Source organism: Sinohyriopsis cumingii, chromosome 10, assembly GCF_028554795.1.
Source record: "Sinohyriopsis cumingii isolate HCF-2022 chromosome 10, ASM2855479v2, whole genome shotgun sequence".
NCBI lineage: Eukaryota > Metazoa > Mollusca > Bivalvia > Unionida > Unionidae > Sinohyriopsis > Sinohyriopsis cumingii.
Window position 1 is genome coordinate 7081116 of NC_142970.1, and position 17350 is coordinate 7098465.

The following is a 17350-nucleotide window of genomic DNA, read 5'->3' on the forward strand; positions in this document are numbered from 1 at the left end:
TCATTGTATGACACAAGGGAAAATCCAAGCGAAAATCCGCTACAGTTATCTTTACATGGATTTTCCCACGTATCTTGCTACTACGGTCGACCAGAGAGAGAGAGAGAGAGAGAGAGAGAGAGAGAGAGAGAGAGAGAGAGAGAGAAATATAGAGAGAGGTGTTAATTAATATTAATCGATTTTTAGAATATTATAATAGCTTTAAGAAATAACAACAACAAAAGAGCATTAAATACATTGCAATGTGTGTGTGTGTGTGTGTGTGTGTCTGTGTGTGTGCGTGCTTTGTAACCATACAATTTACCGTATATTGTCAACAGATTATTGCAACTTTGTAACATTGATTATATAAACACTGTAGATAAATTCCAAGGAAAATGTACATATACTGTCACGAAGAATCATAGACTTGCAGGTTACATGGTTTAAATGTAGATTCAAGGTTTTCATTCAGCCAAAATGTGTTTTCTCTCTCACTCCATATTTCTGCGTATTTTGTCCCTTATGCATGAGCGGGGAGGAGGAGGAAAAGTGGAAAGGATTGGGACAAAATTGTGTAACATATTAAATTCATTTAGAAAACGGGGATTATTAATACTTGGTATCGGTATCTTCATACGTGACTAATGGTTAATGAGTGGAAATTCATGACTGATTTAGAATCAACAGCACATAGTTGGAAGAATGTTTATATATGCGTATAGTTGCGCCATGGGCGGATCACAATTTGATTTACCAAAAGTACTTGTATACCAATTGGCTTTATACCATCAATTTAAAAAAAATGTTTGATATAAATTGTAAAATTTGGAAAGAATATATATTATCATACAGTTCTGATTCTGTCTCAGAGGCTATGAGTGTCTCTTTATATTATGATTCAAATGTTCGTACTTCAATTGCAAAAACTAGCTTAGCTTTTTATTTCATTACAATTTCTACCCGTCATTTTGGTGACAAATACACACGCACATGTAGGTGAAGGTAATACTTATATATGCTCCAGGGCCTCTATGAATGTGTCCATTGTTGAGAAACTTTCTAGCTTCAACTTCTGTTCCAGACATTTATAGAAATACTCTGAAGCCTGAAACAAATAAATAAATAAAGCTATGTACCGTTACAAAGATTATGAAACCAATTCAAATCTAAACTGGAGAATTAAGTCAGTAGGACAGGGAGAATGACAGAGAGGATAGCATGTGCTGAAACCATAGACTAGCAGAAAGGACTTAGGAAGACGATGTGCTTGTTATCTTATAACATTACGTGGGATTGATTGATTCCTTCTCCCCTTTCTGGATTATCTTATGATCTCTTAACCGAATACAAAGTGCAATAATACTATAAATAACTTGCTCAGTATTTTAATTATTTTCTTGCGGCATTATTCAATATTTTATGCCGTTCCTTGGAATATCAAAATAACAAAATCAACATATAACTTTCGCGAATAAATGCGCAGGTATAACTCAGGAGAATACATGCTATTACATACGAATATACAGTAGATGATATAATAATGGTTGTCTTCCAATTATATTTATAACCATTTAATAGAACGAGTTGCTATTAGAAATGTATAAGGTAACATTTTATGCGCATGTGATAGAATGACGACTATAAGTTTAACTTTTTATAGTAGAAATAAAATAATTAAAGAAACTCCTTTTAAAATAATAATAATAATAATAATAATAATAATAATAATCATAGTACTACTACTACTACTAATAATAATATTAATAATAAAAAGAAGAATACACAAAAATATAAATTGTGCATATTATATCAATTTTGTTTACATTGTCCTTCATTCTAACCAGGGCTGCAAGGTCTCTCCCGGTCAAGTGTCCGAATACTTCCCTGTTATAAAGTACAAATCATGTTAATCAGTTTCAGCTAATTATGCGATGATTGTAAGCTAATGATTATTTGCAAAATGCAAAGAAAGGAAATATCAAGAATTCCCATGTAACTAATGTAGTATATATATATATATATATATATATATATATATATATATATATATATATATATATATATATATATATACTGAAGGCACCTAATGATAAACCCCATCTCAGAGACTATTTTGATGTGTGGTAGGATCACCGATCTCTGCTTTTCTTAACCAATTAATTTTTTTTAATTTGCACAGCGGAGACATTGCTATTGGCAGAAATAAGCTCAATTCCGAAACTTTAAATAAATTCTTAAAGCATGAACACTAGATTACTGTGACATATTTCCACTTATGTCGTGAGGTTATCTTACACATTTGTAATGACAGTACATACCACACTGCCAAAACAAAGCTAAAACAATCTTGTCACTAAATACAAAATGTTGGAGAAACTAAGCAGCCTTAGACGTAATTTGCTTGAGCTTAAATGATGTTCACTGCAATCTTAATGTGACGATGTCTTTTAGTATCCACGAAGGTAAATACTCCATACAAGTTTTATCACTGTAAATGCGGTGGTGTAAAAGGTACTAAGCTAAAAATATATTACAAGATACTTAAGAGAAGCGCTGAAAATAACGCGGCCAGAACCATGGTCATGGCCTTAGGCCTTCGCTTCGAAAACATTGTAAATATCGATGGACGTTTAGTTGTCTTATTTACCATAATTCTTGTATAAGATAAATTCAGAAAAGACAGATATCTCACAAAGAACCATGATGACAGAATCACAACATTATAATTCTCAGTACATTTTCGATTTGGTTAAAATAATATGTAGGAAATACTTTTATGTTTACGTTCTTTGCGAACAGTTTAAGATAAATGGCAAATGCTAGGTTGAAAAATGCGGTACTGAGCAACGAATCAAGGATATATCAGGTGCCAAAATTTAAAAAGGAATCTCAAATGCAGGTCAAAAAGGATTGTCTCACTTGGATAAATTGTACTGATCAAGCCAATCGTTCACTTGCTTCTGTGTCCATTCCCTTATGTTGGCTAAAGATGATTGGTGATTGGGTCGTGCAACAGACCTGGGCATGATTGAAACGGGTCCCGCATCAACTGTGTCCTTATACTGAAAAAAAAATTAATTAAACCTTCTATTAATATTTATCTTTATATAACAAAAAACATGTGAATCCAATTCACAGCTACATTCATGGCCCGCCATGACTATCTCCCACAAATTGTATTATATGGCCCCATCCTCCCGCTTTGAGTAACAAGAAAGAGGTATAAAAACATATTCAAAAATGCCAGTTAAATTACAAGGTTAGTATAGTCTACGGTTGATTTCTTGCCAGTAACCACAGGGGAAAGAAAACGAAGTCATATCCCTCACGCAGATGGACAGTTCAATACAAGGTCAAGAAATGATGGCTATTTAAACGTATGGGTTACCAATTATAATATGATCAACAAATGGGCAACCAATGTTGGCAAGGTCAAACGTGCAACGAATGATTGTCTGGTCAACACATGCGCAACAACTGTTGGCAGGTCAACACATAACAATCAGTGATTGCAAGGTCAACACATTGCAACCAACGATTGCAAGGTCAGCACATTTGTCACGAAAACTTATTGGCAACAATTATTGTAAGGTCAAAACATGAAAACTAAAGATGTTCAGATCAACTTATGGATAATAAATGATGGTCACATCAACACGTGGGCACACCAATGATGGTAATGTCAATACAACTGGCAACCTATGATGGTCAGGTCAATTAGCAGATGACCAATGATAGTAAGGTCGACACTTGGGCAACCAATGATGGCAGGGCCAATACATGGAAAACCAAAGATAGTCATGTCTACACAAGGCAAACAATGATGATAAGGTCAACAAAATAAAAGCAGCCAATAATATAGGTACAAATGATGTTCTGGGTAAAGAGCAATAACCAGTGGTAGTCCTGCTAACACAAAGGCAGCCAATGATGACAAGCTCGACATATGGACAACCAATGATGGTCATGTTAACATAAGCGTAACCAATGATGATCAGGTCAACACATGGCAAACACTCATGGTCAGGTCAACAAATGGCCAGCGATGATCAAGTCAATACATGGGCAACCAATGATTGTCCGGTTAACACATGGCAAATAAATGATATTCAAGTGAAATCATGGCCACCCAGTGACATTAAGGTCACAAAATGGGCACCCAAGGCATTATATGCAATTGATCATAGTGAGGACAACACATGGGAAACCAATTATGGTAACGTAACAAAATGCGCATCGTTTGATGGTTAGGTCAGCACCTTGGTAACAAATGACAGTCAGACCAACTTTACGGTGAAAAATGTAGGTAAGGTCAACACATAGTCAACCAGTGAAGGTCGAGCAACACATCGGCAACCCATGATGATCAGGTCAAAATATGGGCAACAATAATGCTAATGTCAATATCAGAAACCATTGATGGTAAAGTCAACACATGTGCAATCAATCATGGTAAGCTCAACAGTAAAAGTGCCGCTAATGGTAGATTAACACATGAGCGTCCAATTATGGTGGAGTCAACAAATAATTGTCAGGTCATCATATAAGTATCCAATGATGTTCAGGTCAACAAATAGGCAGACAATTCTCGCCAGTTCAAGGCATGAACTTCCATTGATGGTTAGGTCAACACACGGGCAGTCAATGATTGTTAGGTCAACACATGAGCAATCAATGATATTCAGGCAAACACGTGGGCAAAATATGTATCCAATTAAGCAACAAAACATATATTTACACAGAAGTTAAAGTGAGTTATGTTTTCAAAGGGCCAATGCTCAGATTGCTAAATGCTTGAAAAATTACAGTAAAACAGTTTATTATAGAGTAAAACATAATGAAACATGTCATACCTACTGCATAACCCGCAGAAAATATCGCTCGTCTCGATTAAAACTAAAGGTAACTTTGTATTGCAATAACTACTTTTGTGTTACATGTAGGAACTTGTTATCAAAATGTAAATACAAGGAATAATGTTGTCGTCAAAGAGCATTGCTTATACTAACAGCAGTTTTATACTATAAAATGAAAATTATTCAAATGAAAATCACCTTTCAAGTTACCAATGCACGTGGTGGCATTTTAGTAACAGATCAGATAATGTTAAATGCTCATCCGTCCGATCTAAGTCTACTGTGCTGGTATCGCTATTTGGATCCCATTATAAAGACCACAGTCACAAACCTCACTCATAAATGTTGCGAAATAAGAAACCTGATAATAACTTCCACTACAAATGATTCAGCTTGTGTAATCGTATGCTGTTTGACACATGAAATATTCATTACCCTGAACCGATCCTATTAAGTAATACATATGATTATATATCGAATATGTTTCGCAACAGATATGAAAGAGAGAGAGAGAGATATAAAAATACATTTAATTTATTCAAGGTAGACGACAATGTCAAAGGAATACTAGATGCAACTGGGAAAACTTTCGTTAAAATATCAGTCATTCTACATTAGTTTAAATGTTTGGTTTCCTATCAGCAATATTCGCTTTGAAACATTCCATTTGAATTTCCCGTACAATAAACTGCATAAAATGAAAATCGGATGTAGGTTGTGCAGTTATGTCAGAGGTCTGAGGTTAATGCACAGTTGATCTGTTTCATGCATGCTACTGTTGTGAGTGCTTGAAGGCGGGGTTGGCCATTTTAACATCAATATTCTGAAAATATTACATAGGCTTTAATTATGACACGGGACTCCGGATGGATATGCAATAACAGGTCACGTAGATTGACGTGGTAGATGACAAAAGGTGCATGCAATGCAAAAATATGTATAAATGTGGCTAGCTTGTTAATAATAAAGACTTGAAAAATTGCTACAGCATAAAGAAATGAAAACAGATAGACGTAGACGAAACTTTGTCCCAACGAGAGAGCTTCATCTGTGTTTCAATATGTTTTACAACTATGAAGAGGCGTCTAATGTATTTTCTTACAGTTTCTTTAATGATGGTAACATCGCTTGTCTCTGATCCTTCTTCACTAAACAGGACCGCTATCCGTTTGAGAAGTTCATTAAACTTTGTTTCAAAATCGTATTTTCCACTGAAGTCATAAAATAGATCAGCTCCCACAATGAATCCTAGCCATCCATTTGGTTTGTAGTCTTTCTCCATTTTAAGAGCCACTACTTTCTTCTGCAGCTGGTATGCATATTCAGCCTCTGAAAAGCACAAGTTTACTCTGTCCTACTGCGTATACTCGCTGCATCTTTAGCTGCTATGAAACAAATTGCCATGAAACTGTTTCCTCCCATGTGGGCACTGTGTTATTTCGAATAATCTACATCAATTGATCCGTATTATGGAACTATAAGGCGTTAATATTTAAATGGATGAACACAGTGGGCACTCCATTTAAATATTAACTCCGAAATAGAGCGCCTTATAGTTCCATAATACGGATCAATTGATGTAGATTATTCGAAATAACACAGTGCCCACACTGTGTAGACAACTTCTAATGAATCCAGAGTAGTTAACACTAATCTGGTCTCTAATTTTGATTCAAAACGATTTCACCCCAGTATCTTTACTGTGATTACGCTTACAAAAAACACGAATCAATGAATAACATTCAACAATTATTTTTCTGATATTTGATACTAGTTTCTTGTCTATATAAAACACATATATTCTAACTGCAAACCAAATACGCCAAGTGCTACAGATTCACAAATATGTAAAAAATGAAACATGCTGTAATATCTTGGAACTGAAATCCGATCATCGGTTTAAAATTACAAATACGCCTCCGCGTTAATCTCATTTAATTTTGTTAGCAAGGTTTTGTCACAAATGTTTAAAATGTGTAAATATTTGCATGAAATCTGTAGATATTGATGTAATGAGATGAACATATAACTAGATCACCTGTCTAAGCTGGTCCAATTCATACTTTGCACAAATTTGCTAATGACAGAGGGTTAACAGATGGACTTACGCACTGATCGAATGAGAAGAATCACGATGCTCTCATTGCAAACAAACGTATATGCAAGCAAGTACCTACTTTGTCATTATACCGGTCTCCTAGCTTAGTTTTAGCAACTAATCGCTTCTTATAATGCTTCTTGATAACTTTCATCTGTTTGTTTATAATATTAAGTACCATTTAGCTGGTGGTCTAATAAGATATTCAACTCTACAATGTGACTGACTGATAAGGTCGTGATCGTATTTGATGTTGCCAACAGTAGATAACAGAACAACAACCACTTTTGATCAGATTGACAAAGATCAGTGCCTGTAGGAGCTTGTGTATTTGACTGTTATTGTATTATAAGTTAGTTCTTCATTTATATGATCATTACAATTATTTGCCCTCAAGTTTCCAAATCAACAGCATACGAGGGTTCGTTAGCTTGGTCTTTATAAATGTAATCGCAAAATAAATGGAGCACCCCGATACGAACTGAGAGAAACATGATTGCAAAATCATTTTTGTTCATCTGAAATCTTAGGAATAATAAATGTCTAATAATCAACATGTCAAGGGCGCTACCAAATATTTATAAAAGTAGAAAATTCTACACTGACTAATGTTTATAGTTCACCGTGCTTACCGGACTTAACAACTGGAACTTTCCTTGCAAAGCATAGAGTTTAGTACCATGCTATATGGTATGGTTATTAGTAGCAAGACTTATCATATGGTTATTATTACCATGACTTCTGGTATGGTTATTGTATTTGGACTTAGCCGACTTAAACTGTAAAATTGCTTGGTGAAATTCGGTATTTAGTTCATTTAAATGTGGGCCGGTATAGGGCTGACTAAAACAATTTCTTTCTTCTATCAGTATGATGATATTTGTCTTTCTTATAATGCCTGATTTACAATTTTTGCTTAATGTGTACTTTTGGTGCCATACAAATTTTCATATTGCTTGGTGAAACTCAATTTCAGGTTCTAATAAATCGGAGCTGGTATAGGTTTATTAATCAATTCTCTTTTTTCTAACTGTACGATGATATATATTTTGGTTTCATAATATACCTTTTTTACAATTATTGCTGTTCTTGTACTTTTGTGACATACATATCAGAACTACATGTGCCATTTCCACAGCCTCTGCCATGGCTTCAATGGTAGAACCACCCATGTTGTCAATGTCCATCCACACAGAGTATCCATTGGCCTTCAGTTTATCTCTTATCTTTATAAGGTCCTTCTGGTGGCTCCAGTTGTAACTGATCATTATGTGTCCCATCCTGCTTTTAGTGCCAACGACACCAATGGTACTCTCTTGTTTTACGGTAGCTCCAACTTCATCCCATTTGGAATAGGAGATGGAACAAAAATGCAGATAAATAGTACAAATATATTATTTAGACTTTTCAACATACAAGTCTGCACTGACATAATCTGCAAGCAAAATTATGATAATACTGAAGTTGTTCTGGACAAATAGGTTTATATGACAAATAACTGGTAAAAGCAATAATTTCTTGCGATTAGATCACCATTCATGACATTAATTAGAAAGCTGTGAACTTTTTAATATGTAGAGAGAAGAGTTATGCCATAATGACAAAAAAGAGAAACATACAAAACTTAATTTCTATTATGTTCCATTTAGGTACGGCAACCTGATGTACAGTTACAAAGCCAATTTGAATCTATATCGTACTCTCATTACCCCATTACGTCACCTATTTAGTTAACAAGCCCTAAAACTGTTTTTTGTTATGCTGAAGATGATTTTTATCAATACTTCTGGTAAATCTGTATTACGCGTTACAGACCCACTGCATGATAACCACATTAGTACCGGAGATGCAACCGGTTAAAGTGAAAGCGAAAGTTGTGATAAGGCAATTTTTTAGTTGCAATTATATACAAAAGGATTTCATTGCTGATATCAAGACATATCCAGACATTGAAGCAGGTCATCCATTAATAACATTAATATGGGATACTACTCTTATTGATCGGTTTCGGAGAGCAACGTGTTATACAGTATAAAAAAACATGCTTTGCCTTTTCTGGTTCACTGCATAAACATATATTGCTAGATGACAAATGTTTTACAAGAGATTGTCGGTTACTAAACCACAACCATGTCCTATATGCATATCTTGTGCTTCACGTTATCCTTCATATTGGTAGTTCGGAACGTTTTCTAGATTCATGGTTAATTCTGAATTACATCAGTACAACGAAGGGTTATTTGAAATTTCCTCTGAGAGTAGATTCCATTCTGTAACAGACGCTGCAGACAAGTAAACTTTGGTATCAATTTCTCCTTTAGAAAGGCCTTTGAAGTTCATATTTTCATCATGAAGGCGTATCTTACATGCCGTGTGAACAATTAATGGGGTCAATGTCCGCATGAATATTGTATCCATGTCACGATACAATTCAATGATTATCTGTATTTTTAAGGTCCTGTTGACTATTTTTCTCCATTCGTCTCCTCCTAAATTTCAACACATAAAGTAGTTTATAGTGTTCCACAAACAAATCTATCATCTTTAGTTTGCTAATTTCGTTTCTTTAATACAGAGTGTAATAATTTTGTCTTAAGTAAACATTTCAAATTCCATAGTGCTTCAAACCTTTTATATACTTTTGTAGTTATTTTCTGTATATGCAGATTCCAATATAAGGATGCATTTAAAGTTAAGCAGTTGCGATTATGAAAAGGGACATTTGTATAAATGTTTAATTTATTAAATGTTGTTGTTACTGTTTCCTTTGAGATTTTCTGTATATTGTCAATGATTCGGTTTAGTATGGATTAAAATCAACTAAGCTTTGACTAGTCTATGAATTGATTTTAATATTTGCTCATGCACCAGCAGCCAGAGTATGGCCCTCAATCATATTAGACTACTATGTATCATCATGAAACAGTTCATACTGCACGGGCGAGCAGTGACAATACCATCAATGTGCATTAATAATAACAATACCAAGGATTTTTAACAAGAATTTTTTAAAAACGTTGCTTTAATATTAAAAATATCTCTGTTTCTAATGCATTTAAATGTGGCAAATGTACACATGTACTCTTTGTTTTAACGAACTAGCATTTTTTCTGTGTTGCGGAATTAATATCCTATTATTGTTTGCTCAATGGAGATTTTCGCTAACAAGTTTCTTATTTCATTAGGAAAAGCGCAATTGCATGCCTTTAATATAATGAACAATCATACCCACCTGTTCACTTTATTATTAGAAAAATGCAAATTTAGCTTATGGAATAAGTCTCTGCAAAGGCCGTAAGTAGGTGCTTGATAGTTGAATACTTGTTGTGTAAAGCTATATCTCCGAAAGTTCACAGTGTTTTTGGAATAGTATTGGGCCAGAGTTATGCTGACTACAGAACATATCCAATACCTCGTTTTCTTAACGGTTAAGTATTAGATTGATCATGGTGGAGTTATAGTATTTATTCTAGGTTGTTGATCAGATGATAAAAATTACATGTATTAATGATATCTGAAATCAATATACATCTGCTTGATGTCCTATGGTTGAAGTTCTATTGGATGATTACATTTTAACAATATTATTTTTCCTGTCAATTGAAAGATCTACAAAAGTTCAATACTCGAATCGTTGGTGTACATAAAAAGGTATAACTATATGTTTTATGTAGCCAAGAATAATTTCATCATAATGGGCTTCAATGTTCCGTGTTAATAATTGGTCTATTTAAAATATGGAATTCATGTTTTGAAATACATCGCTACGTCCCCTCCATTTTTGCTCATATCGAGAAGGTTTCAGGCTTGAAAGTAATATTTAACTTTTATCAAACAAATGTATACAAAATACAAATACGTGGTAGAACGCACAAAGAACAATACTGAGCATTTGTCTTCTTCGATTACACATTGCACTGGAGTTTGTCAGAAGTTGTCTTAATGGGAGTATGTATTCACAGGGCAATGAAAAGCACGCATGCTCAGTAATATAACATAGAAAAGGGGGAAATGGGCATTAGTGTTAAAATAGAGTCAGGAGAAGGATGACATATAACCAACTACACAGCACTGTGCAGCCAAGAAAGACAAATGAACAAATGTCCCTATTAACAGTGGGCATAGTTATGACCGGGTCGAAATTGCAAAGAAAATTATAGATAATATGCAGGTGCATTTGCAACAGTACATTTAACTGAAGGGTGCATAAAGCAAGAAACATAATACGTCTAGGTGTGTGTCACGGAATGGTGTAAATCTTATTCATTAAATACATGTACTCGGGTTTCGTTTTCTCGCTGTACAACGATACCCGAGGGTGATTATGTATATGGTCTATTGTATTTCGAAATCGTGAGTACGATTCGTCCTATGCCACACGTGCAAGGTGCTTTCGATACGGCAAAACGAAAAGTCTAAACGTATAAATGCTTTACTGTATGTAAAGGGTCTTTACAATACTAATGGTTTTGTCAGCAAGCGGCCTGCTTAAAGGATTCGCACAACTCCAGCTGTAGGAGTATGTACTTTTTTGGTCTTGAGTGATAACTAGTGCATTACCATATTTACCTTTGCATGTTTGTTATATAGTTTTCTGTATACAGCATAATGCGTGCATTTTTTATTCTTGTTGCGACGTAGTACAGGATTTATATTGGTAATGTAAAGCTACATTTTTTTAAAAAGAATTGTTTACTATTGTCTTATCGAGCAGGGTTAGGTTTACTATTGAATCTGTTTTTGTAATTGCCATAATAATTTAATCTTTATAACTTATCATGTATAACGTCCTTACGTTATGTCTGTATCAAGTTTAGTACACTGTATCGATTATATTTTCAACTGGTTTTGAGGGTAGGAATATCCGGGGTGTCCGGTGTTTGAGTGTAGAAACGTCTGTTTGTCCGGAGCGTTTAAGGTGCCGGAGTGTCTAATGTCAAGAGTGACTAAGGTGACCCAGCTGTAGAGCCGTCAAAGGACCAGGGTGTCCGGAGGGTCTAATATTTCAAGTGTCCGGAGGGTCTAATGTTCCGAGTGATCAAAGTATTCCGAGGGTCCGGAGTCTATAGCAGTTGTGAAATTGATTCGTAGGAGCTGTGGAGCGGATATGGTGCACAGGTAACGGAGTGTGTCTCCATACATGTATTTTATTAGCTATAGGCTAATTTTGGGTTAGTAAGACCCAGTGTATCATTCAGGACTGGAAGGATAGATGGTATATCAGTTCTTGTATTTAGTGACATAATTTCGCTACCTGAGCGAATACATTTTTTACTATGAGTAAAAAGCTTACATCGTTTACTATTTGAGTGAACTATATTCATCTTTCCATTATTGGGTCATCTGTGAAATCATTTATCCTGTGTTTTAGTCTTACTGAACTAATTTATTTGTATTTTTTGTTCCATCTTTGAAACTGTGCGTTTTTATGTTAAATAGATCCAATATTTGGATTATAAATACGCACACATCTTCATAATCTACTGCTCATATCAATCACCACATTAAACCATATATCTGTGTCGTCAAAACGTGTTCTGTTGTTAATCCGAAATATCCCACCCGGTTATCTTGTTACAGTGTGCAGTTCTGCCATAAGAAGATACATGTCAGGCCATTTAAAAACGCAACTAGATGTACGAAGGAGAAAAAACAGAAACATGCCTGCATACTGAAGTGACTAAATACATTGAAGACTTCTGTAATCCTGACATTTAGCAAAGATGTTGAAATGGGTTGACAGGAAGTGTGAAAATAGTGTTCAACACGTAATTAAGGGATACGCTATATGCAATGTCTAAACAAATATGCAGAATATATGTGAATTTTCAAAGTCGATCTCGCTTGCACACATTCATTACAAACGTACGACTATGCTCACACACGCAACATGCACACATACATAGCTACATCAATAAATACACGCATGCATGCATATTTTTTCTTCGAAATACATCCAAATTTTGTATGGCCTGAGGTATATGTCTCATTGAGGTAAAAGCGATTACCAATTACAGTGCAGATAATATATAAATTATTGGCATTATCTTCAACGCATCACACACACCTGTAAAACTGTAAAACTGTTATGCAAGTAATGTAATATAGTTACGTACAGTTATTTGCCATTATATGATAAATGCATTCCACTGACATGCTGATATGGAAAACTTTTGCCCCGATATATGTACTGTTACTTGATGCCAAATTATCAAAGTATTAAATAAACCTTCGTGTATGAGACATGAATGAACTGTTATTAGTGTATATAGATCAGGAAAGGTAAAAAATTTAAATGACAGAAAAGAAATATGGCGTGATTGTTTCGCTAGGAGAAAATAATAATAATAATGATAATAATAATAACTTAACGACAGCGTGGAACAAAACAACGCACTTTTATATTCAGTGTATGTCTTCTACAAGAAGTTATAAATAAACACGCTCTGATATGCACTATGTAGTGAGAATAATGATAGGAACTTGTGGTTGGACTGGACGTGAACACATAAGTTTTAAGGTATAGTTTAATTTATTCCAACTTTTTTCTATTACACGCTTTACCATGTCATATAACATGTAATCAAAGTTGTTCAATCAGTTTTGTTGCAATATGTTTTACCTTGTGTTAACATAACAAATTACTGACACGTTTGATGCACTCTGCGCATGTACTAATCATTTATAAATAAAACATCTTACCGTATGTTTTCTTCGATTCTGTCTGATATTTATCCCATTGTTTCAGAATGCACAAAATCGTCATTCGCAGATGGAGCTCTTCCAAGAACGGATAATAATTTTGTTGTCGTTTTCAATATCATTACGTTCAAGTTGTTTGAAATTTACTTCACATTTATCGTGATCTAGGAATTGACGTTTTCACCACTTTTGTTCCTTTTCATTTACATTGATATTTTTTCTTGGAAGATTTAGACAACATTGGTGAAAAGAGAATGTATTGAATTAGGATTGATCACATTGCTAATCCATGAAATATCATGAAAATATAATGAGATTAATCCATAAAAAACACAACTAATTCACAGCATGATACGCTGTTTGGAAAGGACACGGCGTGTGTTGGTCAAAATGTAACATATATTTCTTTCGTATTGGTGTCCTTAATATCAGGGAGACACAACGTCAACATAATAGGCTGACATTGCCGCTTTCTCTTCATTAAAATTAAATGATTTCCTGTTGGTTATATGCTCTCTAAAGTCCTTCATCAGTATATGCTCTCCTTCATCAGTACTATTTTAGTTGGTACCGAAGAAAACTGTACCCTATCTACTTTAACCCTCAAACAAATATCAACGGCCACCTCGATTAAGCAAACATTTCTCCCATAGAACCATTATTTTCCAATGTCTTCTACACCAAATCATTGAGAAAAATTCCTCTACTAAGCAGCTAAACAGCTCAAATTAAACGTTTTCTTGCCTGCCAGTGATGTCAGTTTAAGGCTGCCATGACTAATTGCCACGTACAAGTTAGGTTTGTTCTATAAGAGTAGGTGCTAATGAAAGCGAAACTGAGACTCTTTAAGATGAATTGAAAAATGTGCTCTTTCAAGAAACAATAACTACATTAATACCTTTATCTTTATATTTCTCATTTTTTTGTAATTGTCCTCGAAGGAGCCATAGTGTCCCATCAGACGCCTCTTTGGTGGTCTTGTCCTCCGACTTCTCCTTAATATCAATCAGCAGGTCCAAAATATTCAGTTCTTTGTCTTCTAGCATCTTTATCTGGTTATCCTTGTCAAATGCAAGAAACCAAATTGCTCCCACGGCCTCTGCATGTTGAATGAGATCAATAACGTAAATAATGATCACCCCATGTTGGAGGTTTAGAAGGTATGATAGCAGAATATCAATGTAATAATGTATCAATCGTAAGCCGTGAATGTACCTGTAACTGAAGCAATAAGGAGTTTCTCCAAATACCCCAAGTATAGCCCTATATCGTATTGTGTCAGAATTCGGGTAATCGGAGAAACTATGATGCTGTACTCAGAGACAATTTCTTTGAAACAAATTTGGGATATCGATTTATGGAGAAGCCAAGAATGTAAAGATATGATTCCACATAGTTTTTGCTCATTTCAAATATGCCAATTGATTAGGATATATCACAATAAGTATACACCTGATCATCATTTAATGTATACCTAATTATGTAATCAATAGTTGATCAATAATAGTGTACAAAATGACCTAACCAATATATAATAAATTCAGATATACCAAAATACATGTACAATAGCTAATCAATTCAGATACAAAAATCTACGTATACAATAGATGATTATTTCAGATGCACTAATGAATAGGTAATCAGTTCAGATGAGTATACAATAGCTAATCAATTATGGTATAAAATTCTATGTAATTAATTGCTAACTGATTCAGATCTACATAGCTACCTAGAGGTATGTAATCGATTCAGATACAAATATACACGCATATAATATCTGATAATTTTAGATATACCGAGTTACGTTTGAAGCAGGTGATTAATTCAAAATATATGAATAAATATACAATGGTCAATTAATTCAGATATAACGAGCTACATACACAACATGAATAATTAAGCAATAACGAGCTAAGTTCAACATGACTAATCAGTTCGGAGATATCAAGCTGCCTATGCAATAACCGATTATTTATTTGTTTTATTTACTAGGCTGGCTACACATTATTTGGACGTAACATTACTTAGTAAGAAGTGAACGAAAGAGAAGGAGAATGTAAGCATTATTTTTTGCATGTTTACTTTATTAGAGCTGACCATAATTATTTTTATTTCTACATTTCAAAACTTTCTTGTCATTTATCCGATAAACATTTTCCGGACGTTAATGTTGTACACTGAGAGCCTATTACCTCAAAGAGTTGTGGTCTCTCGCTGTAATACTGACTCACGTGCACACAATAATTTAGTAACTTTTTATCTCCACTCATTATTACTGTGTGATGTTCCTCATCTCATCATGACCTAACCCATTCCGTAGGAATTATATATATATATATATATATATATATATATATATATATATATATATATATAATAATAATAATAATAATAATAATTTTAGCAGCTAATGTATGATTTTCTCTTGTAATTAACGGAAAGGGAGATTGCGCAAGAATGACATACATATGTGTCTCTCTTACATATAAATGAAATGAAAAACCTTGTAAGTATATGCTGCGTAATATTAGTTATGGCAGTATCATAATGACATTATACTCGTTTTACTTTTGTAAAAATAACTCCAATGAAATTATTGCTCTACACCAAATGTTTTTAGGAAACAGTGACAGTCTTATTAAAATTTGAGTAAGTTTAACATTTAAACATTTGCATTAGTCAAGCGTTAGCAATTAGCAAAAATTTGTTAGATATAACAATTGAACCCAGTGTTTTACGCTGTTTTAGATGACGCATTGAAGAAAATTAAGTTAAGTGACTAAATAATGCAAATATGTAATGTACATTACAAACGTATGTTCAGATATACAATTAAATTACGCCTACACTAATGCTATACATTACCTGAACAAATAGCCCTAATGGAAATGGCTCAGAAATATTGGAAAACGCGACAAATAATAATAATAAACCTGATGGCACTTATATACATAATATACCTCTCTTCTCCTCAACGGTTCCAATCTCTGCAAGTTTAGTCAGATGAGGGAGGCAGCCCATTTGTACAAGAAGTGATTTGTTGGCGTGATTTCTTGCAAGTCGGTGGATCGCTGTAAAGGAAATCTTAATATTATCAGTTATGTCTCTGCGTCAGATGCATCTGTAATTTCATATCAACACTCCAACTGTCCCCAAATATAGAGGAAGATTGGGGTTGGGCAACAACTGCACAACTATTATTCAGATTTATCTCAATGATTTAAGGTAGCAGGCAACATATTTTAATAAATGTCAATGCAAATGCTCGCTAAATAGATATAATACTGACGATCGTATATGTTTTCAGGATTAAATATGAGTTTGTTGCAGGATATTCTCATTATTAACGGGTGAAGTATCAGTGGTACTAATTAAAGTTACTTTATTTAAAGATATATTTCATTCATTGTTATTCTTAAATGTGATAGTGTAAGATAAAGTGTGTTGAAATTTCAAACTTAAATCCATATTAACAAGAGGGTCGTGTTACGTAAAGGCGATAGAGAAACTCTTTCAGACTACTAAATTCGTAGTTCAATTTGGGTAAATAATATTACATTTAAAATTTCCTCTAGCCCAATATCTGAATGTTCCGCCAATATTTAGTTAAATATCTTCACTATTAGAAAAGTGATTAAATTGCATTTGTTTCCCATGATATATTTTATAAAACACATTTGAGACGAAGTTAACTATGTAAAATCTTGTACAT

General features: G+C 34.0%; 1 protein-coding gene across 1 annotated transcript in view; it reads right to left on the reverse strand.

The window, feature by feature from the left end:
* Positions 1–275: 275 nt before the first annotated feature.
* LOC149789552 (uncharacterized) overlaps positions 276–17350 on the reverse strand; it is a 47195-nt gene continuing 30120 nt past the window's right edge. Inside the window, exons 7-13 of the mRNA XM_089971575.1 lie at positions 16599–16709; positions 14537–14737; positions 8003–8272; positions 5941–6167; positions 2902–3044; positions 1806–1866; positions 276–1087 (exon numbers count right to left, since the gene is read on the reverse strand). Of these exons, the coding sequence (XP_089827701.1) occupies positions 992–1087; positions 1806–1866; positions 2902–3044; positions 5941–6167; positions 8003–8272; positions 14537–14737; positions 16599–16709 (1109 nt within the window). The 3' untranslated portion in view covers positions 276–991. The remainder of the gene's footprint in view (positions 1088–1805; positions 1867–2901; positions 3045–5940; positions 6168–8002; positions 8273–14536; positions 14738–16598; positions 16710–17350) is intronic.